General features: G+C 44.8%; 1 protein-coding gene across 2 annotated transcripts in view; it reads right to left on the bottom strand.

Annotated features, from left to right (window-relative positions):
* The window catches only part of TECPR1 (tectonin beta-propeller repeat containing 1), a 28072-nt gene that overhangs the window by 10504 nt on the left and 4775 nt on the right, over positions 1-12793 (bottom strand). Inside the window, exons 3-16 of one of the 2 annotated variants that reach the window (XM_064153749.1) lie at positions 12338-12520; positions 11715-11837; positions 10798-10923; positions 9295-9469; positions 9099-9199; positions 8020-8121; positions 7479-7624; positions 5990-6513; positions 5262-5407; positions 3604-3759; positions 2962-3111; positions 2194-2351; positions 884-1011; positions 470-572 (exon numbers count right to left, since the gene is read on the bottom strand). In XM_064153749.1, coding sequence (XP_064009819.1) covers positions 470-572; positions 884-1011; positions 2194-2351; positions 2962-3111; positions 3604-3759; positions 5262-5407; positions 5990-6513; positions 7479-7624; positions 8020-8121; positions 9099-9199; positions 9295-9469; positions 10798-10923; positions 11715-11837; positions 12338-12520 — 2321 coding nt within the window. Of the gene's footprint in view, positions 1-469; positions 573-883; positions 1012-2193; positions 2352-2961; positions 3112-3603; positions 3760-5261; positions 5408-5989; positions 6514-7478; positions 7625-8019; positions 8122-9098; positions 9200-9294; positions 9470-10797; positions 10924-11714; positions 11838-12337; positions 12521-12793 lie in introns of those variants that run through there. The other variant, XM_064153750.1, reaches the window with a different exon arrangement.

Genomic DNA, 12793 nt, shown 5'->3' with positions numbered 1-12793 from the left:
CAGGCTGCACACCCCCAGCTCCCTCAGCCTCTCCTCATAGGGTTTGTGTTCCAGGCCCCTCCCCAGCCTTGTTGCCCTTCTCTGGACACCTTCCAGCACCTCAACAACCCTCTTGAATTGAGGAGCCCAGAACCGAACACAGCACTCAAGATGTGGCCTGAGCAGTGACGTATAGCTGCTAACAAGAACTTTGCTGTGTGGCCATACTAATGAAAGATGTTGTGAGCAGGCACACCTTGTGCACTCGAAGCACAGATCTGTATCACACTGCTACAAATGCATTTTGAATGGATAACTGCAAATCTAGAAACCTGAGAAGAGTGCTCTGCCCATCTCAGGCTAACAGTGTCAGAGGAGACTGAAGATAGAATCGTAAGAACTATATTCTGAAAAGACAGATAAACCCCTTGATCTGTTTCACAGCAATTAAAAATTGCAGTAAATAAAGACAGTAACTTGAGCATCTAACCTGCTGCTGTATCCAGTGACTGGGTTCCACCGTTGGTTTTCATAGATGTAAACACATTTCACATCTGATTGCGTGTAGATGTTATCAGCACTACTGCCCAGTCCTGTGAGAACAACATTAGTTGAATCATAGAATCATTAAGCTTGGAAAAGACCTCTAAGATCATCAAGTTCAACTTGATTATCACCAAGTGAAACCCTAAAAACACTGAGTTTTAAATTACAGTAGCCACAGTAATATTGTTGATTATGCTATCTTGCACTCTTAAGCTGAAAATACAACTGCAGTACCAATTCCTTCCTAACACGTGGCCTGGTCGCTCTATAACCCTACCTGTAAGGTAGGCTAAAGGAAGGACAGCTGCAACAGCCAACCCAAGAAATGTGCCTGCTGCAGTAGACAAATTGTCCATACCTTGAATGAAGCCACCTCCGTATCCACCAGTGTAAACCCAAGCTGTGTGATCGTATCCTATGCCCCACACTATGCCTCGGTTATTGCACTCTATCAGTCGAAGATGACCTCCAACTTGACGCCAAAACCTGCCAGGAAAAGGACATTGACTCCACACCACATCCATCAGCAGTGTACACTCTCCCCTCCTACAACTCAGCAACTCTGCGTGTTGGTTTGGTCAGCCTCTGTGCAGTCCCTAAGTGTAGGCAGTTGCCACTTGAAAAAGTTTCTCTCTGAGCAACTACTGCAAAGTTAGCTGAATCTGTTTGCTCCCACTTGGAACTTTCAGGCTTTTAAGTATTTTATTTGATGGCATATGTACCTATGCTTAAAAACTAGGTAGGATGATCTAGATAAAATCTTTACATCTTAAAGGCCATCAACCACCTCAGCGTTAACTTCATCCTCATTTTTCTAACATCTAGGAATTGCCTTTATCTAAGAAGAAAATAAATGATTTCCTTCCTGTGGAGCTTGGTAAAAACAAGGACATTAATTGTTGCTGTTCTCCTAATCTTTGCAGGTCAAGCCTTTTCTGGAGCTTTACACAGCTGATCTTGCTAATTTACTGGAGAAGAGCAGGGAAGATAAGGAGATTGCAGAGGGGTAGTTTAGTTGTCAGAATGCCAGGAAATCATCTAGGTCTCAGATCTCCCAAACTAAGATTCAAGAGCACATCAGCTTTGCGATGTGCCAGATGTTGGAGGTGCTCTACCTTGTAGGAAAAGGACTAAAGGATCTCCCAGGTGTTATTCAGACACACATTATGCAAGCAACTTGAAACTGGGGCTGTCTTTTAAACAGCAGACAGGCCTTTAACCCACCAGGTCCAAGGCTACTACTGTTTTGCTTGAAGAGTTTGCAGTACTGTGTTGTCATAGTGGTAAGGGAAACTGTAAAGCAGCTGCTCCTGGGCTGTAGTGACTGAAAATTTCAGACTTCCTGATTCAAGCTCAAATGACATTACAATTGCAATGATTAGGTTTACTTTTAGTCTAGGCCATCCCTTAATTTACATAATTATGGCATTAAAGATGCAATCACACAAAAAATGGGATCTCAATGAGAAAGGCTTTTGAAAATGCATTAACAGCTTCAGCATCTAAGTATCAAAACACCATTTGCTGAATTTCTTCAGCTGTGCTTACGAAGGCAGCCATTAACTTGCATCTGCAGCATGCTATACACCCCAACAGCCCACTGAAGGCACCAAGAGTCTTTGCTGGAGGGCATCCTATGCAGCAAGAACAGCTTCTGAAACCTCTTACATTTGGTCACACGGTGCCAGCTGCGGTCCAGCCTCCAGTTCAGGACTTGGCTCACTAACAAAGATGTCTCCTTTACAAGTAACTGACCAAATGGCATGGTGAGAAGGAGGACCTTGAATCCGTCTGCTTTCACAACAGGACATGTTCAGCAAAGACAGCTACAAAACAAGAAGCAGAGAACCAAATTCTTCTCTTTGCAGCGAGGACAAAAATTTCCACAGATGCTTCAGTATTAGAAAATGAAGTTTGACCTTTGCAGGTTCTTGCAAATCAGCAAAGTGAATTAGCAGCTTTTTCTCAAAGGCACTGGAATTCAGCATTTTAGACATTATTAACACCACCACTGGAACCAGTGTGGTGTGCAGTATCTGATCATTAGGAAGTATCTCTCAGGTTTCCATTGCTTCAGTGTATATATGCCTGCCTACCTGCCTGCACATAGGACTCTCCAGAACAGTCACAACAGTTCTACCAATGCAGAATAGACTAAGTGAATTAAACTCCTTACTCATTTGTAGCCTAATCTATATCCAGAGATAGGAAGGGAAGGTAAAACAGGATTGGTTTTACTGAGGATGACTGCATGCAAACTCCAGAGCAGATGGGAAGTCTCTGGTGCCTCTAATAAGTTTGGAGAGACTTGATATTAAGCTGTGAAAATGGCTAAGTAGCCTAGAGAGTGTAAATGTGACACTGAGGTTTCAAAAGCCAGCTTCTATGTTTTATTTCAGATCCTGCCAGCTTGAAGTGAGGAATGCACAGAATTACCCAGTCCTGCATTTCTTGCTCTGTTGTGGCTGCCAGGCGGATGGGCCATCGTTGCTTCGTCCTTTCAGGTGTATACAGTGCAAAGGAGTGTTTGGCTTCATTCAGAATTTCAACGATGATAGTGACTTCATTCAGGAACACATGGATATACTATGACAAGAGAAAACAAATTTCAGCTAAAGCAAACTCAGCTATACCTTCCTCAGAGCCAGCGTTTTTGTAGCTCAGGACAATGAATAGGGCATTCCTGCCAAGGATAGCAAAGAAGCAGTTCTTGGTGCAGAAGAAATTTGGCTCAGTTTCCAGTTCTGCACTATCTCTAATTCCTACTACCTGTATGTATTAACCCTATTTATGAAGATCCTGGCCAGCAAAGCTTGGCTCCTTCTTCACAGTCAAGCCTGATTTGAACTTCCAGCAGAATTCTTAATGAGAGCAAAGCTATTTAGCAACACCAGAGTATTTCTGACAGCATTAGCACAGCTGCAGCTTAGAAAAGCTTCCACTTTGCTGATACTCTGGGCTACGTTTGAACTGGTTTCCAAAACTTACCACAATGCCATACTGTAATTTGCCTCCCTTAAGGAAACCATTTTCCCTGTGCCAAATGCAAGTGTCTCAAGGGTCTCAAGCTGCACACACCTTCTTCTCCTCGTGGTACATGTAGTAGATGAACAGGATGCTGTCACGCATTCCATCGCTCCCGGTGAACTGCTCGAGCGCAACTCGAACGTCCATCCATTTGTGAGGCTTCCAATTCCTCCACCATTGCAAGGTCCCAGTTTTAACCCAGACTGACTGCAACAAACCCACACGTTTACAGGATTAAAGAAACTGCATCACTTTTTCTTTTTCCCAAATGCTATTTTCTGTGACCACAAGAAATCTCTGCTGTGGGTCAGGCTGTGTCATATCAGTTAATTCTGACACAGTATACCAGAGTGTGCAGAAAGCTGGAGGCAAAATGAAAACTGACAAACCTGGACAGAAAGGCACTGAAACAGCACATGTTACACCAGTGTCAGCACCCACCTCAACAAAAATGCTGCAGCAGACAGATACTAATTGACTCTTAATGTGCTCCTGTTATAACTAATGCTTGAACTTCACAGGCTTTTGACATAATCTTTAAGAACCTGATAAAACCTCTGGACTCTTGAGTGTCCTTCGTCAAATGAAGCCTGGGTGTCATTTGGCAATCAGCAATGAAGGGACCAAAATGTGAATGCATCTCCAGAGAGCCAAGGAGCCACAACAAAGGGTGCTGCTGTCTCAGTGCTATTGACATTTGCGTCACTGCTGTATTTATGCAAGTTCCATGAAGCCCTTAGTGGCTGCAGAAATGGAAAGTTCACCTACTTGAGTCACTGTTTCAATTAAAAGGCCTCATATTGTCTTGGAATAATTCATACAGTGTTCCACTGTTGCAAAGGTTTCTCTGTAGACTATTTTAGTGTACTCAAATAATGCCCCTATACATAATTATCACCTCATGTTTGTAGATAAAGATTGCTGCTCCGTGTTTGATAAGCTGCTACTTGTCCACTGGGAGCTAAGACAGTGAGAATCCAGAGAAGTTGTTACAGATGGAAACAAGGACAAGCATCTAAAGCTGCCAGCAGTACAGAAGAATCACAGAATCAACCAGGTAGGAAGAGACCTCCAAGATCATCCAGCCCAACCTAGCACCCAGCCCTATCCAATCAACCAGACCATGGCACTAAGTGCCCCAGCCAGGCTTGGCTTCAACACCTCCAGGCACAGCAACTCCTCCACCACCTCCCTGGGCAGCCCATTCCAATGCCAATCACTCTCTCTGACAACAACTTCCTCCTAACATCCAGCCTAGACCTGCCCTGGCACAACTTGAGACTCTGTCCCCTTGTTCTGTTGGTGGTTGCCTGGCAGCAGAGCCCAACCCCACCTGGCTACAACCTCCCTTTAGGTAGTTGTAGACAGCAATGAGCTCTGCCCTGAGCCTCCTCTTCTGCAAGCTGCACACCCCCAGCTCCCTCAGCCTCTCCTCATAGGGTTTGTGTTCCAGGCCCCTCACCAGCTTTGTTGCCCTTCTCTGGACACCTTCCAGCACCTCAACATCTCTCTTGAATTGAGGGGCCCAGAACTGGACACAGTACTCAAGGTGTGGCCTAAGCAGTGCTGAGTACAGGGGCAGAAGAACCTCCCTTGTCCTGCTGGCCACACTGCTCCTGATACAGGCCAGGATGCCATTGGCTCTCTTTTGATTCCCAGTATCAATAGATGTGTTCAGCAGACAAGAGCTCAGCGTCCCCACGGCTTACCTGCTCAATAGCCTGTTCATAGTGCCTGAAATTCTCCAGTTCCCTCTTGGTCCTTTCACTGAGCTGCTGAAAAATCTGCTTTCGCCACGCTGCTGTCTGTGCTGGAGTGATTGACAGAGACAGAGACTGCACAGAGGACGACAGACCTAGAACAGAACCAAACCAAACAAACTCCAGTGAGCTTTGAGTACAGTTCTGTGAAAGCTACTCCATGATGCTGCTTCAAGCACTGGACTGAGTCTGCCCAGTCTAACAATTTTCCTGCTTGTTATGCTTTGGAATTGATGTGTACAGCCAAACTTTGTCAATGATGCATAGACTTGGCATCATCAGGTCATTACATAGAATCTGTCAAAGCTATAACCTTGGGGAGATGGGAGTTCTGTCACTGAACTGCAAGAGTTAGGTAATACAATGCCTTAAGAGTGGCCCTGTTAGTAAATCGTGGGATGCCACAGTTCATGGCTTAAGTTGAAAGTATTGTTATATTCCTCTGTCTTTCAAGAATCTAAATCCCAACCCCATCACCAGCTAAGCTCACATTCACAATGAGCCTTGGCTCAGTAGGACCAAGGCAGTTACTTGTGGCCTCTGTATCTCCCAAGAGAACTCTCCTCTCTGCTTCCCGTTACTGTTCAGGGATATTATGGGTTTTACCCAAGTTTGCAGCTTCACTGCAATTAAAAGTGAGATGGGAATTGGGGTCTGTTGGGGAGACTGGACAGTACCTGATGGAACAGTGAACCATTTCAGTGGGCTGTGCAGATCTACAAGACAGCCTCCCCCAGACACCCAGGCCCACAGTGGGTGCTCATCTGCTCCGTACTGCTCTTCAGCTCCCACTGAGAACATGCCAAGGGAAGACAGGCTGGATGTTTCTGCAAAGGTGCTGACAGAGAGGACTGGATGCTTTTGGACCTCCTTCAAGTCAATGTTTGTCCACTGCAGTTCTGCAGAAGGATTTGGGCTTGCAGAAGCTTTATGCATTTCGAGATTAGCTTTCTCATCATTAGGCAAAGCAACAGGGGCTTCTCCCTGATCAGAGTCCAGAGGATCCACAGTCAGTTGTGCATGTACTGCTGCCTGGTTGTCTGTGCTGTTACTGCTGCTGCTGGCTGCAGCTCCCACGGTGGGGGTGTTGGCAAGGCTCTTGGGTACACTTGGAAGCTCTGTATCAGAGGAAGTATCTGCATCACCCTGAACGATTGCATTTGTTTGGTTCTGGATATCATCAGTAAAGAAACAGCCAGCGCTGAGGGACAAATAGATGATTAACTGTCATTCTAAGCAGTAAAATTGGCACAGGCCTGAGGCCACAGGCATACAGAAATCAACCTAGTGTTGCAGCTTTAGGAGAGAAACAGCAGGCTTCTGTTCTGGAGGTTGAATTCTATCACTGAGGCAGAGTCAGTCAGAAATCTGGCAGACCAGTCTAGTAAATCTGAAACAGAGGCAGATGCTTCTCTGATCTTTCCTAACAATTGCTGGTGTTGGCTGCCTGCAACCCTCAGGGAAACACTGAAGCAACAGCACATTTTTTGTACATGAAATGACAGAGTATTTTTTGAAAGCCCATTATGATTTTTGTCCTGGCTAGGGAAGGCTTCTACTCAGAATACACCAGCTCAAACCGGTAGCTTCTGCAGCACTCCCAGCTTCACTGGTGTGTCTTAGCCAAGAGGCCAGCAGTCAGCAGGGAGTTACCAATGTAATCCTTCTAGGAAAGGAAACATTCAGTGACACTCAGGAGAATCATAGAATCATCACAGAATCAGACAGGTTGAAACAGACCTCCAAGCTCATTCAGTCCAACCTAGCACCCAGCCCTAGACAATCAACCAGACCATGGCACTAAGTGCCCCATCCAGGCTTTATTGAACACCTCCAGAGATGGTGACTCCACCACCTACCTGGGCATCTCATTCTAATGACAGTTCCTAAGCAGAGTTGACACTTCCTGATACGTTGTAGGTAATGTCTTCTCTTATTAGAGACTAGTTCCACATTTTACTGCAAGCATGCAGTGAACTCCAAAGGGGAGCTTCAGTTTCTACTCTGAGTACAGCAGTAGCAACTGATGTTAACTTCAATGGCAAAAGCTGCAAGTGCCTTGTGGCACTAGAGGTGCCTTCTTCAGACCTCTTAAATGCCAAGAGCTATCTGCTAGCACTGACACTCCTGGCATACGAAGAGGCAAGCAGGTATTTCACAGAGTACCTGAGCAGACTTGTTGAGCTCCCAGTTTGAGATCTGTCACTTTCTCTGCCAGACACAATTGCCTTCCATGTCTTCCCACTGAGCTCACTTGGTGTGACACCTTGGCGGAAATAAAGTGCTCTGTCATCGCAGCCGATTCCCCAGACCTAGGGAAGGAAAGGGCTTGGGGAAGAAAACAGCACAGGAGGCAGGCAGATACCAGCTACAAAATGGTGCACTTATGGCAAACACAGCACACAAATCTGTTGGATAGAGGATTGTCCTTTTGCATTCTTCCTCAATGTGATACTGGAGATGCAGTATAAAATTCTCTGCCATCATGAGAAAACTGCTGGCACCTGATGGTGCCATACAAGAGAGATGATGACTGCTCATCTTCTGGGGAAGAATTCAGCCATGCCTTCCTCCCTAGCAGTTCAGGCATGTGGATCTCTTGCTCAGCTGTCCATATTGGCACTGCTGACAGTCCTTGCCACATGTGAGTCCTGCCTGTATTAGAGGGAGTGTAAATACTCTCCTAAGTACTATACAGCTGTCTTACCTGGTTATTTAAGCCTACGGTCACCATCATCATTTCTCCAACCATTTCAATCCAGCTTGTTCCACAAGGATTATGTGAGTTCACTCCTCTTCTAAACCACACCTACAACAGCAACAGCAAGATGTCTAAATTTTGCTCTTCCTGCAGTAGCAAGCTGAGAACTAGAATGTAGTTTCTTTAGTGGAGTAGCCTTGATCTCTAATACTGACTTGTTGCAGTGCCTTAAGAAGTCACTTACCTCCTTAACCCTTTATCAGGGCTGAGATAAAATCATTCTCAGACTGAGTGCTCTTGTAATCAGCTACAGCCAGAACAGCCCACGAGGAGACTTTTCATTAGGACTTTCTGTGAGAGTTAGTTTCTCTGCCATTAGAAAAATACTTTGGCTATTTTTGGTCACTCTGAACGGGCTTCTAAGCAGCATTCTTGTGTCCAAACTCTAGAAGCAGGGCTGACTGTCAGAGGGATCGTTTCAGCAGCACAGCTGTTTAAATTGTCTGCTCTTAGATTAGTTTTTACCAATTCTAAAGTGCCTGTGGGTTGGGTACCTGGAAAAATTTCCATCTGTAGTTAGCATACAGTCAGACAGTGGCAAGCAGCTACTTTAGAAGCTATGGGTTGAATCACACAACAGGCAGTGCACCTGACTGGCTTGTGGCAGATCTGAAGAAAAAACACATCCATTACAGTGGTTTTACTTAGCAGATGGAGCAGGCTGGACAAAGTCTGTTACCATGGCTCAGCTGATGAGTTGTAATTCATTAAGCCAGAATAACTCAATTATTAGAACTGCCACACATGCATGGAATTCATCTCCTTTCTTGAGTTCAGTATGAAGGGACTTGACTGCAACTAGCACAAGAGCACTCCAGTGCATTCTTCCAAACTCTTAAGACTCCCTGTGAGGAACAGGGAGTTGGAGTTGATGATCCCTATAGGTCACTTCCAACTAGAGCTCCCCAGCCCATGGGGATAGAGAGTCTAAATCACAACTGTTTGCTATGGAAGTTCCAGGCTCGTTTGAGAACACATAGGAAAAGGGAAGATAAAAAGCAGAACCAGAGCATGACACCTCTTACTTTTCTGTCCTTTGTGACGCACCACACTACATCAACACCCACAGAGACGTGCATAATCCCATTTTCAGAGCTTGGAGACTCCACAATACTCCAGGAAATACCTGCAAGAAACAACCCCCAGAGGGCATTGTAGGTTAGTTTCTTATTCAGCACTACATAGTTCAAAGGGGTTTCCAGCTCATTCAGCAGACTTTACCTTGAGGGTTATTCCTGTCAATTCCTTCCCTCACAATAGCTTGTCCTTCCCAAAGAGTGGCCCAAAGGAGGTCGTATGGTCCACAGCTGATCTGTACAACTTCCCCAGGAGTGGTGATTAAGGACCACAGGGAACCTTCTGGATTGTGATGGCAGACATTTTCTCTGTACCACACCTAGGCAAGTGTAAAAGAAAGACCACAAAATACCAACACAAACAGCACTCACAAAAATATCACTACAACAATAAAACCATTCAGCCAAGCATGAAGACAAACTGGAAAGAACAGTGCTCCTTTAACAACAGGATTTTTTAATGCAGTGCATGCACTCTGAACTTTAAAGGCCTATTTTTGGTGTTGGTTATGCAGCTGATGCTATTTCCACGTGTACCAAAGGAAAAGGCTGTTCTTCAGGCCAGCTTTTATCATGGAAGCAAATCTGGACTGCATGCAGCAACCTATTGCTACAACTTCTGTGTGTGTTTGGACATTTAAAAACCACTTTGGTGTATTTCAGGGCACGTTATATAAACCAAGAATGACAAATACATAACACAAACATGTCCTGTTAGATGGTAGCTTGACCTCACTTTCACTGAACAGAGGAAGGAAGGAAGAAGGGAAGGAAGAAGAGAAGGAAGAAGGGAAGGAGGGAAGGAGGGAAGGGAGGAAGGAAGGAAGGAAGGAAGGAAGAAAGGAAGGAAGGAAGGAAGGAAGGAAGGAAGGAAGGAAGGAAGGAAGGAAGGAAGGAAGGAAGGAAGGAAGGAAGGAAGGAAAGGAAGGAAGGAAGGAAGGAAGGAAGGAAGGAAGGAAGGAAGGAAGGAAGGAAGGAAGGAAGGAAGGGAGGGAGGAAGAGAGGAAGGAAGGGAGAAAGGGTGGAATCGAATCTTTATAGTACTGAGCCAAAAAGGAGAGACCTTATGGTAGGCTTAAAACAAAAACAAAATCCAACCAACCAAACAGAAAAATGACTCTCAAAACCCCAGCCACCACCACCACCAAAGAAAAAAAGGAAGTTGTATCATTTTCAGTGAAGAGTCAATTGAAAAAATTCCAGATATGGATTCCACTTTACCAAGTCAGAAGGTTGCCACTTCTGGATCAATAAGTCTTAGACAACCATCCTGTAAAATCATTCATGATTCATTCCTGTGACTCCACTCCAGAGACTTGTTGCAATGCTTTGCAAGCATCTTTTCCCAGTGCCACAGTCTCCATTCTTTCTTATATCCAGGAAGTGGATACAAGGCACTGCTCAGCCCATGTTTTTACTGCTCACCTGTTTACAGAGGTTTAAGGCTTGCATAAAATGCTATCAGGTACTGAGCCTTTCCATTTACAGGGCAAGCTGTTAGATAATGTAGTTCCATAGCAGCTTTATATCTGCAGATGCACAAGCAGTGTGTTTTCTTATCAACATAACAAACCTGCCTTGCTTCAAAAGCATTTAACTCCATTTCAGTGGTACTTTATATCAGAAAGCACAGGCAGCATGCACATACCCTTCCTTGTAAAGACACTGCCCACACTGATAAACGGCCAAGAGGTTCATCGGTGATCTCCCATCCTCCAATGGAGATGTCATTGAAAGGGTCTGGCAGCTGATCTGGCTCATGATGGGATACAATCTGAAGCAAAGAGAAGGAAGATGATTATTATTGCATACGGATAGGTGATTTGGCTGCTGGCTTAACTTGATAGCTGCAGATCTGTCTGTGTGTTGCTGAAGTGGCTGAGCATGGAGATTCTTCCTCTCATTCAAGGCTGCTATACACTGCAGAAACAGCATGCACAAGTCTGTGTTTCATCCCCTAACTGATTTTTACTCACAGTACAGTGCATGCAGATGTTCTTTGAATTGGAAAGATGGAACATCACAAACTATAATTCTTGTCCATTCTGAGAATGGAACATAGAATGGTTTATGTTGGAAGGAACCTCAAAGCTCATCCAGTTCCATAAGCATGGACACCTCCCACTAGAACAGGTTGCTCAAGGCCTCATCCAACCTGGTCCTGAACAACTCCAGGGAGGGAGCATCCACAACCACCCTAGGCAACCTGTTCATCAATTATTAAAGAACAATTATTGATGCAGAAAAAGGACACACAGACAGGTGCTAACCCCAAAGCTTCATCAAACAACCAAAGGAACCTAAAAAGTCAGTTTGAAATTGCAAAGGAACTGAGTACCTTATCTCCAACTGCATTACCATGAGAGCTAGCACCTTATTACCACAGATTTCTGTGAAAGATCCCAGCCTGCCCTTTGTGCTGACAAGAATGACAAGTTGGAAATCAAGAAATGCATCCTCTGTAGGTCCAGCTTCCAAAGCAATGATACAAAATTAATTCCCCTGCACTTGTAATTGGTTATTTCAGAAAATCAGTGCATTTGATACTTAAAAGACAATCAGAACCTTTGCCCACATGTCCCGTGATTTGTATCTCCTGTATCTGATCCACCTCCTGCGTCTGACACAAGAATTCCACTTCTTATCCTTTGTGTAGGTGCTGGGGAAGTCTATGGCATAAGTCCAGCCCTGCAAACAGAGGTTTTCTTGTATGAAAATCATGACCAAGAGAAAGCCTGAAATTATACCACAGAGCAATTCTGCACAAGAGTCACTCCTACAGATACAGGACGAGTTACTGTGCGTGTCTCAGAGGCCCTGCTTGACAGATCAGCTAATTCCATGGACGGTTTGTGACCCGTGTCCAAATTCCTCTGCGTGGTATACACAGACCAAACAAGACATGCTGTAAAGTGTTTTACTTTCTTCACAGTAAGGCTCTTAAATAACAATGACATTCACTTGTGGCCTGATCAAAAGTCTCTACAGAAGCTCCTGTGGACTACTTCAAGAGCTTCCAAACCAGATCCTGCCTCGTGCTGTAGTAGAGCTGAGCTATTTCCCAGAAGCAGCCAAGGCAGCTAAGTGCCTTTTCTTTTCACAGACCTATTACACTGCTAGAAAAGCATCTTTCATTTCACAGACTACAAATCCCCAGAAGAGATCTCTTTTTGGTATTGTTCACCTACCCCTTTCTCTGTTGGTTCCCCTCCAATATTTTCATCCACATACCAGTCAGACTCCCACTCCCAGTGTGGTGAAGGCAGTGTGAAACTATCGAGCTGCTGATGTTTTAGCCCGCTCACATCACTCCACTGCCAGCGGTCACTGGGCAGTAATTTCTCACAGAAGCCACCAACTGGATTCCAGCGCTGCCAGAAATAACAAATAAAAGCTTTGAGATCACAGCATCTCACTGGACATCTACAGGCAGTCAAAGAAGATACTTATTTTCTGCAGTTCCTGGGATGCACAAGAAAGCATTCACCCTTCCTAACACAGCCTTTTTTAAGTGTCAAGGAAGGTCTGACCGCAGAGCTAGACCCAACCAAGTCGTTGTTAGCTACATAAATAGGAACAACTGATGGCAGATTTACTACTAACAGTGCTTTCTTCTTTCGTGCTGCATGGCACCGTTGTCATTA

This window comes from Pogoniulus pusillus, chromosome 13, assembly GCF_015220805.1.
Source record: "Pogoniulus pusillus isolate bPogPus1 chromosome 13, bPogPus1.pri, whole genome shotgun sequence".
NCBI classification, from domain to species: domain Eukaryota; kingdom Metazoa; phylum Chordata; class Aves; order Piciformes; family Lybiidae; genus Pogoniulus; species Pogoniulus pusillus.
Note: the sequence above shows the minus strand (reverse complement) of the source record. Positions and strands in the feature narration are given on the sequence as shown.